The 15708-nt window shown below is 38.7% G+C and overlaps 1 protein-coding gene across 5 annotated transcripts in view; it reads left to right on the forward strand.

The window, feature by feature from the left end:
- LOC115213484 (solute carrier family 25 member 36) overlaps positions 1 to 15708 on the forward strand; it is a 63600-nt gene that overhangs the window by 20954 nt on the left and 26938 nt on the right. For 4 of the 5 annotated variants that reach the window (XM_029782477.2, XM_029782478.2, XM_029782479.2 and 1 more), the window contains exon 2: positions 2225 to 2467. In XM_029782477.2, the coding sequence (XP_029638337.1) occupies positions 2225 to 2467 (243 nt within the window). Of the gene's footprint in view, positions 1 to 2224; positions 2468 to 3289; positions 3590 to 15708 lie in introns of those variants that run through there. The other variant, XM_036503654.1, reaches the window with a different exon arrangement.

Raw genomic sequence — 15708 nt, forward strand, 5'->3', positions numbered from 1 at the left:
TCAGTCAAACCGTCCAACCCATGCCAGCATGGAAAGCGGACCTTAAACTATGATGACGATGCCCTACCGACTTGCTGTTTTAGCAACCCAGGACTTGTGGTCCCTTGTCTCTTATTCTAATAGTTTCAGGGACAATGTGAAGGTCACTAAGCCTTGGAAAGTGATTGGGTTCTGCTTTTCCTCCTGCTTATAACCTCTGTGAAACGGTGTGTCTTAGTGGTTAGAGTACTTCACTTGCAACCGTAAGGTTATGAGTTCAATTCCTGGCAGTACATTGCCCCCTTGAGCAAAACCCTTTTTTTTTTTGTCATGTTGCCCCAGTCCACTCAGCTGGCAAAAATCAGTAGTCCCTGTAGTTCAAGGGCCAGCCTTGTCACATTCTGTGTTGCATTGAATCTCTTAGTAATTTGCAAGACAGAAAGTGGAGGAGGGGGGGGGGCAACGAAAATGGGAAAGGCTCCAGCTACAAGGCAATGGAGAGTATTCAAGGAGGGAAAATGGTTTTGTATATTTATATAGAATGCACCCAGTCCACTTTGTACAGTGGTGAGCATTAGGAAGGGCATCCAGCCTTAAAAACCTTGCCAAAACAGATGATGGAGCTTGGTGCAGTCCTCTGGCTTACCAGCTCCTTTCAAATCATTCATTCCATGGAAGAGGGATGTTAAATGATTATGAAATGTGTGTGTGTGTGTGTGTACATATATGTTAAGTGCAGGAGTGGCTGTGTGGTAAGAAGCTTGCTTATCAACCACATGGTTCCAGGTTCAGTCCCACTACATGGTACCTTGGGCAGGTGTCTTCTATTGCCTTGGGCTGACCAAAGCCTTGCGAGTGGGTTTGGTAGATGGAAACTGAAGGTGCCTGCCGTGTGTGTGTGCATATGTATTTGTGTATCTGTGTTTGTCCCCCGGCCACCATTTGGCAACCAATGTTGGTGTGTTTACATCCCTGTAATTTAGTGGTTCAGCAAAGAGACCAATAGAATAACTACTAGGCTTGCAAAGAATAAGTCCTGGGGTCGGTTTGTTTGACTAAAGGCAGTGCTCCAGCATGGCTACATTCAAATGACTGAAACAAGTAAAAGAATAAAAGAATATATACACGCACACACATATAACAGGTTTCTTTCAGTTTCCATTTATTAAATCCACTCCTTTGATCATCCTGGAGCCATGGTAGAAGATACTTGCCCAAGGTGCTATGCAGCAGGACTGAACCCCAGACTACATCGTTGGGTAGCAAGCTTCTTAACCACACACCCGTGTCTGAGCCCCTTGTGATTATGTAATTACAATCACTCACTATATCTTGGTTCACCTATCATACCCTCAGTACATTGCAGATTTTTCTGGCTAATATATGTAAATTTATATCACAGGTTTCTGTGGCAGGTAGGTATTTATAGTTTTTAGATTTTAATTATTTCTGTGGTAAAATAAGTATTTTCACGCCCAAAAATTAATATATTAATTAATAAAAATGCAGTACAGTACTGCACTATAACAGATTAATTAAAATAGATTAAGCAAAAATATCTAGTGACCATAGATGAGTTAAAGAATTGCCCTTACTGTATAGAAAATGGAACTTGGGAGCCAAGTATGATGTCGGCAGTGATGAATTTCATTGTCCTAACGCGGAGAAAGTGAGCAATAGCTTCCTGGAGGCAAACGCGAGTATGTGATGTTCTTTTGCATTTATAATCATGTGCCGGTGGCACATGAAAAAGCATTCAAACGAGGTCGTTGCCAGTGCTGCTGGACTAGCTCCTGTGCAGGTGGCACGTAAAAAAACACCATTTGAGTGTGGCCGTTGCCAGTACAGCCTGACTGGCCCCCGTGCTGGTGGCACGTAAAAGCACCCACTACACTTTCAGAGTGGTTGGCGTTAGGAAAGGCATCCAGCTGTAGAAACTCAGCCAGATCAAGATTGAAGCCTGGTGCAGCCATCTGGTTCACCAGTCCTCAGTCAAATCGTTCAACCCATGCTTGCATGGAAAGCAGACCTTAAACGATGTTGATGAAATATATGCAAATTTAAAAATAAAAAAAAAATATACAGTATTTTCTATTTCATGGATTTTCACCTACTGCGTGGTGGTTTTGGAATGTAAACACCCATGATAGTCGATTGCTGTAGCAGTTTTTTATATATATATATATAGTTACCGATATGTATATCTTTGTGCATGTATTTATATGAATAATTTTTCTATTTTCAGAATTGGTGGTACAGTAGGTGCTATCATAACATGTCCACTTGAAGTTCTGAAAACACGACTACAATCCTCAGTTGCCACGTTTCACCATTCTTCGGTGTATGTTCCGTCTCCGGTCTCCACACACTCCCTTGCACCCCAAACTTTCGTTGGATTACGTTCACCAGGTTACAATGCATTGGAACTGTCTCAGAATTTACTAACAAACCGACCAAGAGTTTCATTTGGAATCTATGTATGTCTACGGTAAGTTACCGAACCAAAATTGGTCTTTGCATTCTTTAACTAGTTTAGAGCATTTTGGAGTAAAGTCAGTAATGCCTTCAAGAATTTGAGTCAATAACATTAAACCTGGTGTTTCAATGAGCATAAATGATACTGGTAAGAATCCTAAGATGCTGTGGGGAGAGAATATTGAAGGAGAGAGAGAGATGGTGGCAGGGTGATAATAATAACACTTTTGAATAGAGGCACATGGATGCAGTTTTGAAGAAGTGTGCATATACATGTATATATATGTGTGTATAGTAGAGTATTAAGAGCACCATCTGTGCGTGATCATTGCCAGAGCAGCTATCTGGCCTCCGTGCCGGTGGCACGTAAAAGGGCACCATTCGAGCGTGAGTGTTACCAGCATTGCCTTACTGGCACCTGTGCCAGTGGAATGTGCAAAAGATTCGAGTGAGGTCTTTGCCAGTACTGCTTGACTGGCCCCATGCCGGTGGCACGTAAAAGCACCCACTACACTCTTGGAGTGGTTGGCGTTAGGAAGGGCATCTAGCTCTAGAAACTCTGCCAAATCAAGATTGGAGCCTGGTGCAACCATCTGGTTCGCCAGCCCTCGGTCAAATCATCCAACCCATGCTAACATGGAATGTGGACGTTAAACGATGATGATGATGATATATATGTGCATATACTGTAAAAACCTATGTAATTTGCACACCTGTGTAATTTACGCAGGTGATTTTCAGGATAAAAATTGTTAAAAAAAAGCTTCTACTTGTGTAAAATTTGCATCCAAAAGTTTTCAGAATGATATATATATATAAATATATATATATATAGTTACCGATATGTATATCTTTGTGCATGTATTTATATGAATAATTTTTCTATTTTCAGAATTGGTGGTACAGTAGGTGCTATCATAACATGTCCACTTGAAGTTCTGAAAACACGACTACAATCCTCAGTTGCCACGTTTCACCATTCTTCGGTGTATGTTCCGTCTCCGGTCTCCACACACTCCCTTGCACCCCAAACTTTCGTTGGATTACGTTCACCAGGTTACAATGCATTGGAACTGTCTCAGAATTTACTAACAAACCGACCAAGAGTTTCATTTGGAATCTATGTATGTCTACGGTAAGTTATCGAACCAAAATTGGTCTTTGCATTCTTTAACTAGTTTAGAGCATTTTGGAGTAAAGTCAGTAATGCCTTCAAGAATTTGAGTCAATAACATTAAACCTGGTGTTTCAATGAGCATAAATGATACTGGTAAGAATCCTAAGATGCTGTGGGGAGAGAATATTGAAGGAGAGAGAGAGATGGTGGCAGGGTGATAATAATAACACTTTTGAATAGAGGCACATGGATGCAGTTTTGAAGAAGTGTGCATATACATGTATATATATGTGTGTATAGTAGAGTATTAAGAGCACCATCTGTGCGTGATCATTGCCAGAGCAGCTATCTGGCCTCCGTGCCGGTGGCACGTAAAAGCACCCACTACACTTTCAGAGTGGTTGGCGTTAGGAAGGCATCTAGCTCTAGAAACTCTGCCAAATCAAGATTGGAGCCTGGTGCAACCATCTGGTTCGCCAGCCCTCGGTCAAATCATCCAACCCATGCTAACATGGAATGTGGACGTTAAACGATGATGATGATGATATATATGTGCATATACTGTAAAAACCTATGTAATTTGCACACCTGTGTAATTTACGCAGGTGATTTTCAGGATAAAAATTGTTAAAAAAAAGCTTCTACTTGTGTAAAATTTGCATCCAAAAGTTTTCAGAATGATATATATATATAAATATATATATATATATATATATCACCATCCGGTACGAATGTTTACATTTGTATGTTATTTTTCAACAAAAAAAAAACTTTCTAAATAAAATCTGGAAATGATCTACTCATGTAATTTACACACCCACTAAAGTTTATTTTTGTTTTTGCAAAAAAAAGTGCGTAAATTACATGTGTTTTTACAGTATATGAAATATATATATATATGTATTACAGAGATGTACTTGCATAGCAAGTGACTTGATCTGAGATCGTGTGCTGAAACAAAAACAATTGCAGCATAGATGTAAGCCATTTAAGAACACATAAAAACCATTAATTTCACTTCACTATTTAAATTTAATTTGTCAAAATATTTCCATCGCTTTGAAACCACGACCTGTTCACTGACAAAACTTAGTGTTACACATGACTGAGCAGGGTACAGTGTTGAGGGATGTGATAGTATGAAAGAGGGGACAAGACAGGGATAGGTTTTCGGATCTTTTCGCTTTGACCGGCAGATTTTTAAAATATTTTCTTTGTAACTAAAGACTTTTAAACTTTGTATACTGGTAGAATGTGTTTATAAAACATCTTTTTCTCTTGGTGTTCTTGAGAAAATAATTGTTGTTGACAACGATCCGGCAGAAATTGGATTCACCTCAATAAACGTCATTGATTGGTTGAAATTACCGAAATGCAAGAAATTAAAGAACAAATAGTTTACAAACTACAGAATTTTCTCAAGAAAACCAAGAGAAAAAGATGTTTTATAAACACATTCTACCAGTATACAAAGTTTAAAAGTGTTTAGTTACAAAGAAATTATTTAAAAAAATCTGCCGGTCAAAGCGAAAAGATCCAGTTTTTTTTGTCACTGAGGTGAATACATGGCTTGAACTTTTACGGTGCCAGAATTATGGTTAGATAGCGTCAGAGGCTACACAGGAATTTTGTATTTTATCGGTTGAATGACGTAAGTGTTCTACCTGTTACGTCATTCAGTCTTATTAAAAGTATGTCAACGGATGTGCATTATTTAACATGATCATATTCAGTACAGTTTCCTTTGTTTACAAGCCTTACAGATCTGTAATACGAGTCTCATGAATAATTAAGGTCTGTGTAAATATTGTAGGTAAGCAAAGCAGAATGATAACCTTTGACCTCTATATTAATATACCTGCATAGCATCGAGTTTGGCTGCTATTATCAGAGTTCACCTTGTTGCAAGTATTTAGATCTTGTTGGCGGTGTGCCTTTGTTGCACTCTTTCTTTCTTTCTTTCTTTCTTTCCTTCTCCGTATCTGGCTACATTTTTTACTTCCTACGTTGACCTACATATGTTCAGACTGATTACTGCATCGCCTCCTCCACTTCCTCTGTTTAACCAAATGGGAAAGAAAATTCATATGGAAGACAGTGTCACAGAGCTTGAATTTTTAACCAGTTTTACATCACACTGTTGTTCAGGTTGCTGTTGTAGACCCAATAGTCTCTCTACTTAGATATATTAGCAGGGTAACTAAATAATCACTTGGTCAACTTGAGGTTTGTTTGTTCATAACCAATCCGTCTCATAATTAGAGTGCTGTCCCATAATTTGACACTATCTATTCTGGAAACTGGGTTAAGTTCTACTTTGATGAGCCTGAAGTCAGATAGCAAACTTAAGGCTAAGATTTATTAAATCATATATCATGATATTATATTTAATTTTTATATACCTTGAGCAAGGTGCAAGCATGGCTGTGTGGTAAGAAGCTTGCTTCCCAACCACATGGTTCCATGTTCAGGCCCACTGTGTGACACTTTGGGCCAGTGTCTTCTTCTATAACTTCTCAGGCTGGCCAAAGCCTTGTGAATGGATTTTGTGGACTGAAACTGAAAGCAGCCCATTGTGTGTGTGTAAATATACACACATATATATATATATATAGGCGGCGAGCTGGCAGAACTGTTAGCACACCGGGCGAAATGTGTAGCCGTTTTTCGTCTGCCGTTACGTTCTGAGTTCAAATTCCGCCGAGGTCAACTTTTCATCCTTTCGGGGTCGATAAATTAAGTACCAGTTACGCACTGGGGTCGATGTAATCGACTTAATCCGTTTGTCCCCTCTAGGTTTAGCCCCTTGTGGGTAATAAAGAAACATAAAAAGCACCCACTACACTCACGGAGTGGTTGGCGTTAGGAAGGGCATCCAGCTGTAGAAACACTGCCAGATAAGACTGGAGCCTGGTGCAGCCTTCTGGCTTTCCAGATCCCCGGTCGAACCGTCCAACCCATGCTAGCATGGAGAACGGACGTTAAACGATGATGATGATGATATTTATATATGTACACACACACACTTATATGTATATATATATATATAAATATATATGTCCATGCCATCATGAAGGTGATGTTAAACGATAATGATGATGATTTATGTGTGTGTGTGGGTCTTTGTCTGTGTTTGTCTCCCCGCTCCCCCATCACTGCTTGACAACTGTTGTTAGTGAGTTTACATCCCTGTAACTTAGTGGCTTGGCAACAGAGATCGATAGATCTGAGTACAAATGTCTTGTTTTCATAAGTTTTGATTTAAAATCTTTCACCAAACTTTAGTCATAATTTATGATGCTAACACTAGCTGAATGATAACTAAGTGATTTTACTATAATCTTTGTTATATTTAAAGTAATTGAAAGAAACACAGAGCATCTCAAAATAATTACAGTTCAGCTTTATGTTCCCTAAGACTGGTTGTTTGCTTTCCATGGTGTATAGATGACTAATATCACAACATACTCCTGAATGGGACACTGACCTCAAGGATAGCAATTTTGAAGGGAAGAGTCAAGTCAGTTCCTTCAACCACAGTCCTTGACAGGTACTTGATTTTATTGACCCCCTAAAGGGATGAAAGGTGAAGTTAACCCTGGCAGGACTTAGTTCCACACTTAAAAATAATCACATATTGCCTACAACAGAACCCAAAATGCTGCCCCTGTGGCAGACCACAGCCTGGCTAGCTACACTATTGGATTCATGGTTACCCTGCATTATACAACTATGTTCTAGCAGCTATATTCTAACAATTATATGGGGGCACATAGCTTAGTGGTTAGGGTTTTGTTGGAATTTTTGTAAATATTTATAATGATTGAAATCGATCAAAAATCAATGGAAATTGTAGTTGTGATACCAGTGCTGGTGGCACGTAAAAGAACCATCCGAACGTGGCTGTTGCCCGCGCCGCCTCGACTGGCCTCCGTGCCGGTAGCACATAAAAAGCACCAACTCATCGTGGCCGTTGCCAGTCACCTCTGGCCCCTGTGCCGGTGGCACGTAAAAAGCACCCACTACACTCACGGAGAGTGGTTGGTGTTAGGAAGGGCATCCAGCTGTAGAAACACTGCCAGATCAGACTGGGCTTGGTGCAGCCTCCTGACTTCCCAGACCCCGGTCGAACTGTCCAACCCATGCCAGCATGGAAAGCGGACGTTAAATGATGATGCTGATAATGTGAGTTGTATCAATAATTGCAGAGACTCATCGGTCTCCGTTTGATTTTGCTGAGGGGAATCAGGATCAGTTTCTGGTTTTATTGTTAAATATGGAGCAGTGCGGTTTGCTTTGTTGTCTATTGCTGAATATAGAAATATTTCATTTATAAGATCTTTGTGTAGAGTGTTATTTTTTGGGAGGTGGAATTTTGAGGATTTCTATGGGGTATCATTAATCAGTATTATTAATTGTAGGTTTATTGAGATTTTGATTTATTTGAGTTTGTGCAAGTTATCCTCGATTGTAAGATTGTACTTTTCAGTTCCTGGACCGGGTGACACATTGTGTTCTTAAGCAAAACACTTCATTTCATGCTTCTCCGCAGTCCACTCAGCTGGCAAAAATGAGTAACCTTGCGACAGACCAGTGTCCTGTCCAGTGGGTAAACATATATATATGTATACGAGTAAAACGCTCCTCTGTCCGATGGACGGTACTGAGTTGACAAACATTTAAACCAAATTTTCTCAAAACTTGTCCGACCATCCCATAGGCCTGATTTAACCTAAATTTGAGACACCAGCAAAAGAAGAAATTAAGATGGATTTTTTTCTATTTCAAAGAAAAACGATTTCCCACGGCTTTATCGCATTCTCACCTGGAATGGTTTTTTTAAATTTTTTCAAGACTTATACATGCCCTGATACCGTCTGTATCTACATATCAAATTTGAGCGCAATCGGATGAAGGATGCCCTAGATCCTAGAAGCCACACACACAGACAGACAGAATATATTTTATATAAGAGATATATATGCCATGAAAACCAGGAAAGCAGCCCTTATGAGTCCATAGGGCTCAAGAAGAGTGGGCCTTGTGTCTAGAGTAGAAAAGAATATGTATCTGTATGACCTCAATAAGGTCATCATGCATGAGAAAAGCATGTTTTCCACACTTTAAAGTGGTTGATATAAGGGCATCCAACTGTAAGAATCATGCCAAAGTAGAGACGTTAGAGCTCAGTGCAGTCCTGTCAAACCATCCAACACATGCCAGCATGGAACAATGGTGATGATATATATATATATATATAGATACTTATTAATAAGGGTTCAGGAAAGATTTGCTTTACCACATACCGAAGTTTAGAAATAGCAGCCAAAAAATCTTAGCTAAACTTCGGTATGTGGTAAAGCAAATCTTTGCTGAACCCTTATTAATAAGTATTACTTAAGTTTACCGTGAAATGGTCCTTTTTTCATACCGAATTCTACTTGGTGAAATTATTGATTACTTCTTAATTTAATAATTTTACCCTTTGTTATTGTATATATAGATAGATAGATATGTTAAATGATAATGATATACATATATAAATATATATATATACACACACACACACATATATCGTCATTTAACATCTGCTTTCCATGCTGGCATGGGTTGGATGGTTTGACTGAGGACAGGTGAGCCAGAAGGCTGCACCAAACTCCAATCTGATTTGGCAAGGTTTCTACTGCTGGATGCCCTTCCTAACACCAACCACTCTGAGTGTGTGTGTGTGTGTATGTATATATACAAACACACACATCCTGACTGGCTCTTGTACCAGTGGCATGTAAAAAGCACCATCCAAACGTGATCGATGCTAAGCCTGCCTGACTGGCTGCTGTGCCGGTGGCACGGAAAAAGCACCCACTACAATCTTGGAGTAGTTGGCATTAGGAAGAGCATCCAGCTGTAGAAACATTGCCAGATCAGATTGGAGCCTGGTGCTGGCTTGCCAGTCCTCATTCAAACCGTCCAACCCATGCCAGCATGGAAAGTGGATGTTAAACAATGATAATGATGTCACACAAGCATACACATACACACAGGCAAATACTTATATTCTTGCAAACAAACAATTATTCTACAAAATATGGTGTAGTTTCCCTCAATATCTCCTTGCTTGGGAACAAGTAAAACTTGGCAACAGGAAGGGCATGTCGAAAATTTGATCCTTTATACACTCCATATGCTTTTCTCTTGTATTGTACTATATATTCTATATAGGAGTTTTTCTTTTGAGCACCACTGAATTAAGTTGTCTCCGTATATTTGTGACTTAAATTAATATATATGTATATACATATATATAAATTGTGGTTTTCAACCAGGGTTCTGCCTGTACAGTCCAGGGGTTCCGCAAGAAGTTACAAAACTGCTAAAATTGGCAGTAATTTTTAATTCTCCTGTGCAGATATGTGTGCATAAGACTTAAATTATTGCACAGGGGTTCCTCGAGCCAGTGGAATGTTTCTTTGGGGTTCTACCCCAGCAAAAAGTTTGAAAAGCACTGATGTATATCAATATATTCATTGAGATACACAGAATGTCACTCTCTTCCCTACCTACCTACCTACCTACATATATATATATTATATATATATATATATATATATATATATATATATTATATATATATATTCATATACACACACATAATCATTGATTTTATTTCTGTTTTATCATGCTAACATGAGCGAAACAAAATTATTGGAGCAGGTTTTTCTGCTGTGGAAACTACTTCCTTTAAGCACACTTGATTTATTCAATTGTTTCCAGGTAATTTCCCACCCCCATGATTTGTAGAATATTGGGTCATGAATGACAATAGTTTTATGATTGTGACATTTATTTACAACTTTTCATGCAAGGTCAAGACAAGGAGATACACAGACACTCTCTCAATTAAAAAAAAAACAACAAAAAACAAACACACATACACATGCGCAAATATATACAGACATACACAGTCTTTATATTGTGTAATGTCACTTGCTTCACCTTTGTTATTTCTTAGTATATAACTTAGTGTAATTGGTTAACCAATTCGCTAGTAACTAATAAAAGAAGAGCCAGTGTGTGTGTTTACTTTGGTATTATGACCCTCTCAATAGACAGTGAAATATGTTTCAATGCAAGAGTTTGTCATTAAGCAATCTTGCTATCCAAATACAAAAATTAAATAACATAGTATGCGTTGTTTTCTTTTTGTAACACTTACATATGGATAGGGCTTGATGGCAAACTATATGCTTTGGGACTATTTTTTTAGGGACTGATTATCTTTCATGTATACTGTGTGGTTTGTGTTGTGTGTTTTAATATTGATGGTGGCGAGCTGGCAGAAACGTTAGCATGCTGGGCGAAATGCTTAGTAGTATTTCGCCTGCTGTTACATTCTGAGTTCAAATTCCGCCGAGGTCGACTTTGCCTTTCATCCTTTCAGGGTCGATAAATTAAGTACCAGTTACACACTGGGTCGATATAATCGACTTAATCCGTTTGTCTGTCCTTGTTTGTCCTCTCTGTGTTTAGCCCCTTGTGGGTAGTAAAGAAATAGGCATTTCGTCTGTCTTTATGTTCTGAGTTCAAATTCCGTCAAGGTCGACTTTGCCTTTCATCTTTTTGGGGTCGATAACTTAAGTACTAGTTACACACTGGGGTCGATGTAATCGACTTAATCCCTTTATCTGTCCTTGTTTGTCCCCTCTGTGTTTAGCCCCTTGAGGGCAATAAAGAAATAAGAAATGTTAGCATGCTGGGTGGAATGCTTAGCAGTATTTTGTCTTTACATTCTGGGTTCAAATTCCGCCGAGATCTACTTTGCCTTTCATCCTTTCAGGGTTGATAAATTAAGTACCACTTGTGTACTGGGGTTGATCTAATTGACTGAGCCCCCCCTCCCCAAAAATTCAAGCCTTGTGCCTAGAGTAGAAAAAATATTGATGGTGGTTGTATAGACTATGTTGTGTGGGTTGTGCACAATTTATTTTGTGTATTGTGGGGATGTAAACAAACTAACACCAGCAATAGTAAGGGACAAACACGGATGCAAAGAACATGCACATGCATACATAACAGGCTTCCTCACAGTTTTTCTCTACAAAATTCACACAAGCCATGGTTGGCCAGGGGCTATAGTAGAAGACATTTGTCCAAAGTGCTGAGTAGTGAGATTGAACCTGAAGCCATGTGGTTGCAGAATGAGCTTCTTAGCCGCACAACCATACCTGCACCTTTATTTGTGTGGTTTCCTTTGATCTCCTTGACCTCTGGACAGGCGTGTTCCTGAGTTGTCATCTACCATGTTTTGTACATATTTTGGGATAAGCAGAGCTGCCAACTCTGTTGTATTTCTTTGAATATTCCAACATACCTACGATTTGGCTATTGGAATTTATATAACCAGTCAGTACCACCAAACTGGCCCTCGTGCCGGTGGCACATAAAAGCACCCACTAAACTCTCGGTGCATGGAAAGCGGACGTTAAATGAAAAATGATGATGAGTTCTTTCATTATACTGATTGTGTAGCTTTCACTTGATGCTAGCCTCTTCATTTTTAAAAAATTTATTTACTTATTCACGGTAAAGTATTGATGATGTGTTGCTTAAAGTCAGACGTATGTCTGCTAATAGTCCAAAGTTATTTAACATCCAATGTCTATTAGAAAACATAAGGTCATTGCTTTTAACTCTTTCATTACCAACCTGGCTGAAACCAGCTCCTGCTTTGAGTACAAATGTCTTGTTTTCATAAAGTTTGAATTAAAATCTTCCACCAAACCTTAGTCCCAAATTATGTTCGTAACACTAGCTGAATGATAACTAAGTTATTTTACTAAATTCTTTCTTATATTTAATGTAATTGAAAGAAACACAGAACATCTCAAAATAAATACGGTAACGAAAGGGTTAAAATCCTAGTTACACCTGGAGACTTCATACATTCACATACTTACATATATTACCTCACTATATCCATGACAATCTTTTGGTCGTATGGTTTGAGATCATAGTTACTGTTTTCCCTCTGCGCTACTCATTAACCTCAGATTGAGGTTCATGAAATTAAACGTTTAATTACAGGGTTGAAAATACTGCTACTTCTGCATGAACCTGGTGATTTGAGACCTCTGAGTATAGTGTTAAGATTTTAGTTACTGGCCTTGCACATAAATATTCATGGCTGTTCAGGTGTGAGTTTTCAGGTGTAAAAGTTTGTTTTGACATATAACACAGTGGTGTCAATGCATTTAATAGGAGAAAACAAAAGAAAATACTTCTAAGTTCCTCAGCCTGCTAATTAAGCAGAGATCCTTTCCCCACAAGAAATCCCAGCCCTGGACCATCTAATATTTGAATCATAAATCATAACACTACTGTTATTATATTTCTTATTTCTTTACTGCTCACAAGGGGCTACACACAGAGGGGACAAACAAGGACAGACAAACGGACTAAGTCGATTATATCGACCCCAGTGCGTAACTGGTACTTATTTAATCGACCCTGAAAGGCAAAGTCAACCTCAGTGGAATTTGAACTCAGAACGTAGCGGCAGACGAAATACCTATTTCTTTACTACCCTCAAGGGGCTAAACACAGAGAGGACAGACAAATGGATTATATCAACCCCAGTGCATAACTGGTACTTATTTATCAATCCTGAAAGGATGAAAGGCAAAGTCGACCATGGCGGAATTTGAACTCAGAACGTAGTGGCAGACAAAATACTGCTTAGCATTTTGCCCATATGCTAACGTTTCTACCAGCTCGCCGCCTTGAAACGTTATATACTGTTATTATATTTCTAATAAGTAGACTACCCAAGTTTTCCATCTACTTTTTACTATATTAAAGACTTAGGCTTAGATAAAATAGCTGTAACATGGTACAGGTATATTGTTGGTGTTGACCAACTGAAATCTTGCGTTATCATTTATATTTAAATATTTTGATTGAGGGCTTAATGTAAGTATGAGCACTTTGTGAATGAACTCGGGTTAGTATTTAATATTACAAAGATTAAGATTAATCTTGTGACTGGCAAACTGCATATTCAAATTGATTTATGATAAAGAAATTACATGAAAGAAACTTAGGAAGTTGGTCATAAAATATTATATGATTACTTACTGGGTTGTTTTATTTTGAAGAACTTCATACTTCCTTAAGAAATAAATACTAAAATTTTTATAATTATTTCGTGAATTATAATCTTTTTTTCTTTTAACCTATTTGATGTGAATCCTCCTGAAATAATCTGATTGATTCTGTTGTTGCTAAGACCCCCTTCGGTCATGACTGACCGTGGGATTACACCTAGAAAGTTACCCTCCCAGACACAAGTCCAGGCAAGGTTTATGGAAGACTAGCAGTCGCCCATGCATACCGGCCTCCTCTCTCCACGCCACTGATGTTATCCAAAGGAAAGGCAAAGGCCAATACAGCTTGGCACCAGTGGCGTCACAACTCATTTCTACAGCTGAGTGAACTGGAGCAACGTGTCTTGCTCAAGAACACAACACGCAGCCCAGTCCAGGATTCAAACTCACAAACTCACAATTGTAAGCTCGGCGCTCTAACCACTGAGCCATGCGCCTTCACGATTCTGTTGTAGAACTACCAAATTTGAAGCGTTTGGATTTAAATTAAAAACCTTCAATCGTAATTTTATATAAGAACATTTTTTAAGTTACATTCTAAACATTAATTATTTCTCCTGTGATGTGTTCTGGTCTTGGGAAACTTGCTCCAGCATGTCTCATGTCCCATTCTCCAGAAGGGCAACCCGTTTGACAAATGTCTTGTATTAACTTGTTGTATTTCAAAGATAATAAACAAATGCAGTAACAACAATCTCCATCGTCTTGAAATTCTATCTCTCCTTCTATCCATCAGTACGACTTTCGTCATAATATAATGAAATTATTGTATACGGTGCTCAGGTGCACCACAACTTGTCAGAAAGTGCATATAAAGTACATGCAGTAATGTACAAATGTCTGGAAAGCGAACAATGTATGAGTCAGATACATGCTTGCGTGTGTATGGTGGGGAGAAAATCAGGTGTAGTGTTGGCGAATCTCAGGAAGCATGGAAGTTTTGAAGGATGCAGTGCTCCGACAACTAACAACTGATGCCGGCAGTCTGTTCCATGCTTCAGCAACTCTTAGCGTGAAAAAATGTTTCCGAAAGTGATGGGAGCTGTGCTGTTTTCTGACTTTGTAAACATGTCCACGGGTGTTAGACGGGTGGAGTTTGAAAAAGTGCTCAGAGTTATTGTTTGTAAGATGGTTAATAATTTTATGGGTGTCTGCCAAGTCAGTTGCTAGATGTCGGAGTCTCAATGTGTCCATGAAGTCTTACTTTCTTATGTTACTCTCATTTGGTGAAAGAAAGTTTTGCCCTTGACATCAAAGCTTTCAATTGTGTCTATCACATGAATTTCTTGTCTAAACCTCCCCACCTATAGACTATAGGTTCCAGCTATTTCTTGTTTTCTGACTCAATGCTTTCCTATCAGATGGCATTATAATGGTATGTGTTGATGGTGGTCTCTCTGGGACAATATTTTCATCAGCTTTAGTGTATACCAGAATTCATTTTGACCTTTCCATATTTTTCTTCCCACACATCAGTGTGCACTCCTATGCAGGTACCACCCTTCGTTCCACCCTACATTTCTGCACCCAGGTATTATCTGCATGCATTCAGTAGACAGAAATTGTGTGGAAGCCCATTGTGTTTGCCCATCTCACCTGACAACTAGTATTGGTTTGTTTGCATCCCTGTAACTTAGCAGTTTGGCAGAAAGAGAATAATACAATTAGTCAATTAGTACCAGACTCGAAAAGTAAGTATTGGGGTTGATTTGTTCAACGAAACTCTTCAGAGCAATACACAGGATGGCCACATTCCTGTCATTGGAACAAGTAAAAGGAAAATGAACCTTACTATTCTCAGGGAATCTATGAAGGCCATAGGCACAGTTTATTCTTTTAGATTGAACTGATAAATGAGTAGAATAACAAAGTTTAATGTCATAAAAAATTATTTTACTACTAATCTAAAACAAATGCATAGACACTATTTTAATTAGTCTACATGCTATGAAAGGGTTGGCATTAGGACGGGCA

The sequence above is a fragment of the Octopus sinensis genome, linkage group LG6 (assembly GCF_006345805.1).
Source record: "Octopus sinensis linkage group LG6, ASM634580v1, whole genome shotgun sequence".
Classification (NCBI taxonomy): Eukaryota; Metazoa; Mollusca; class Cephalopoda; order Octopoda; family Octopodidae; genus Octopus; species Octopus sinensis.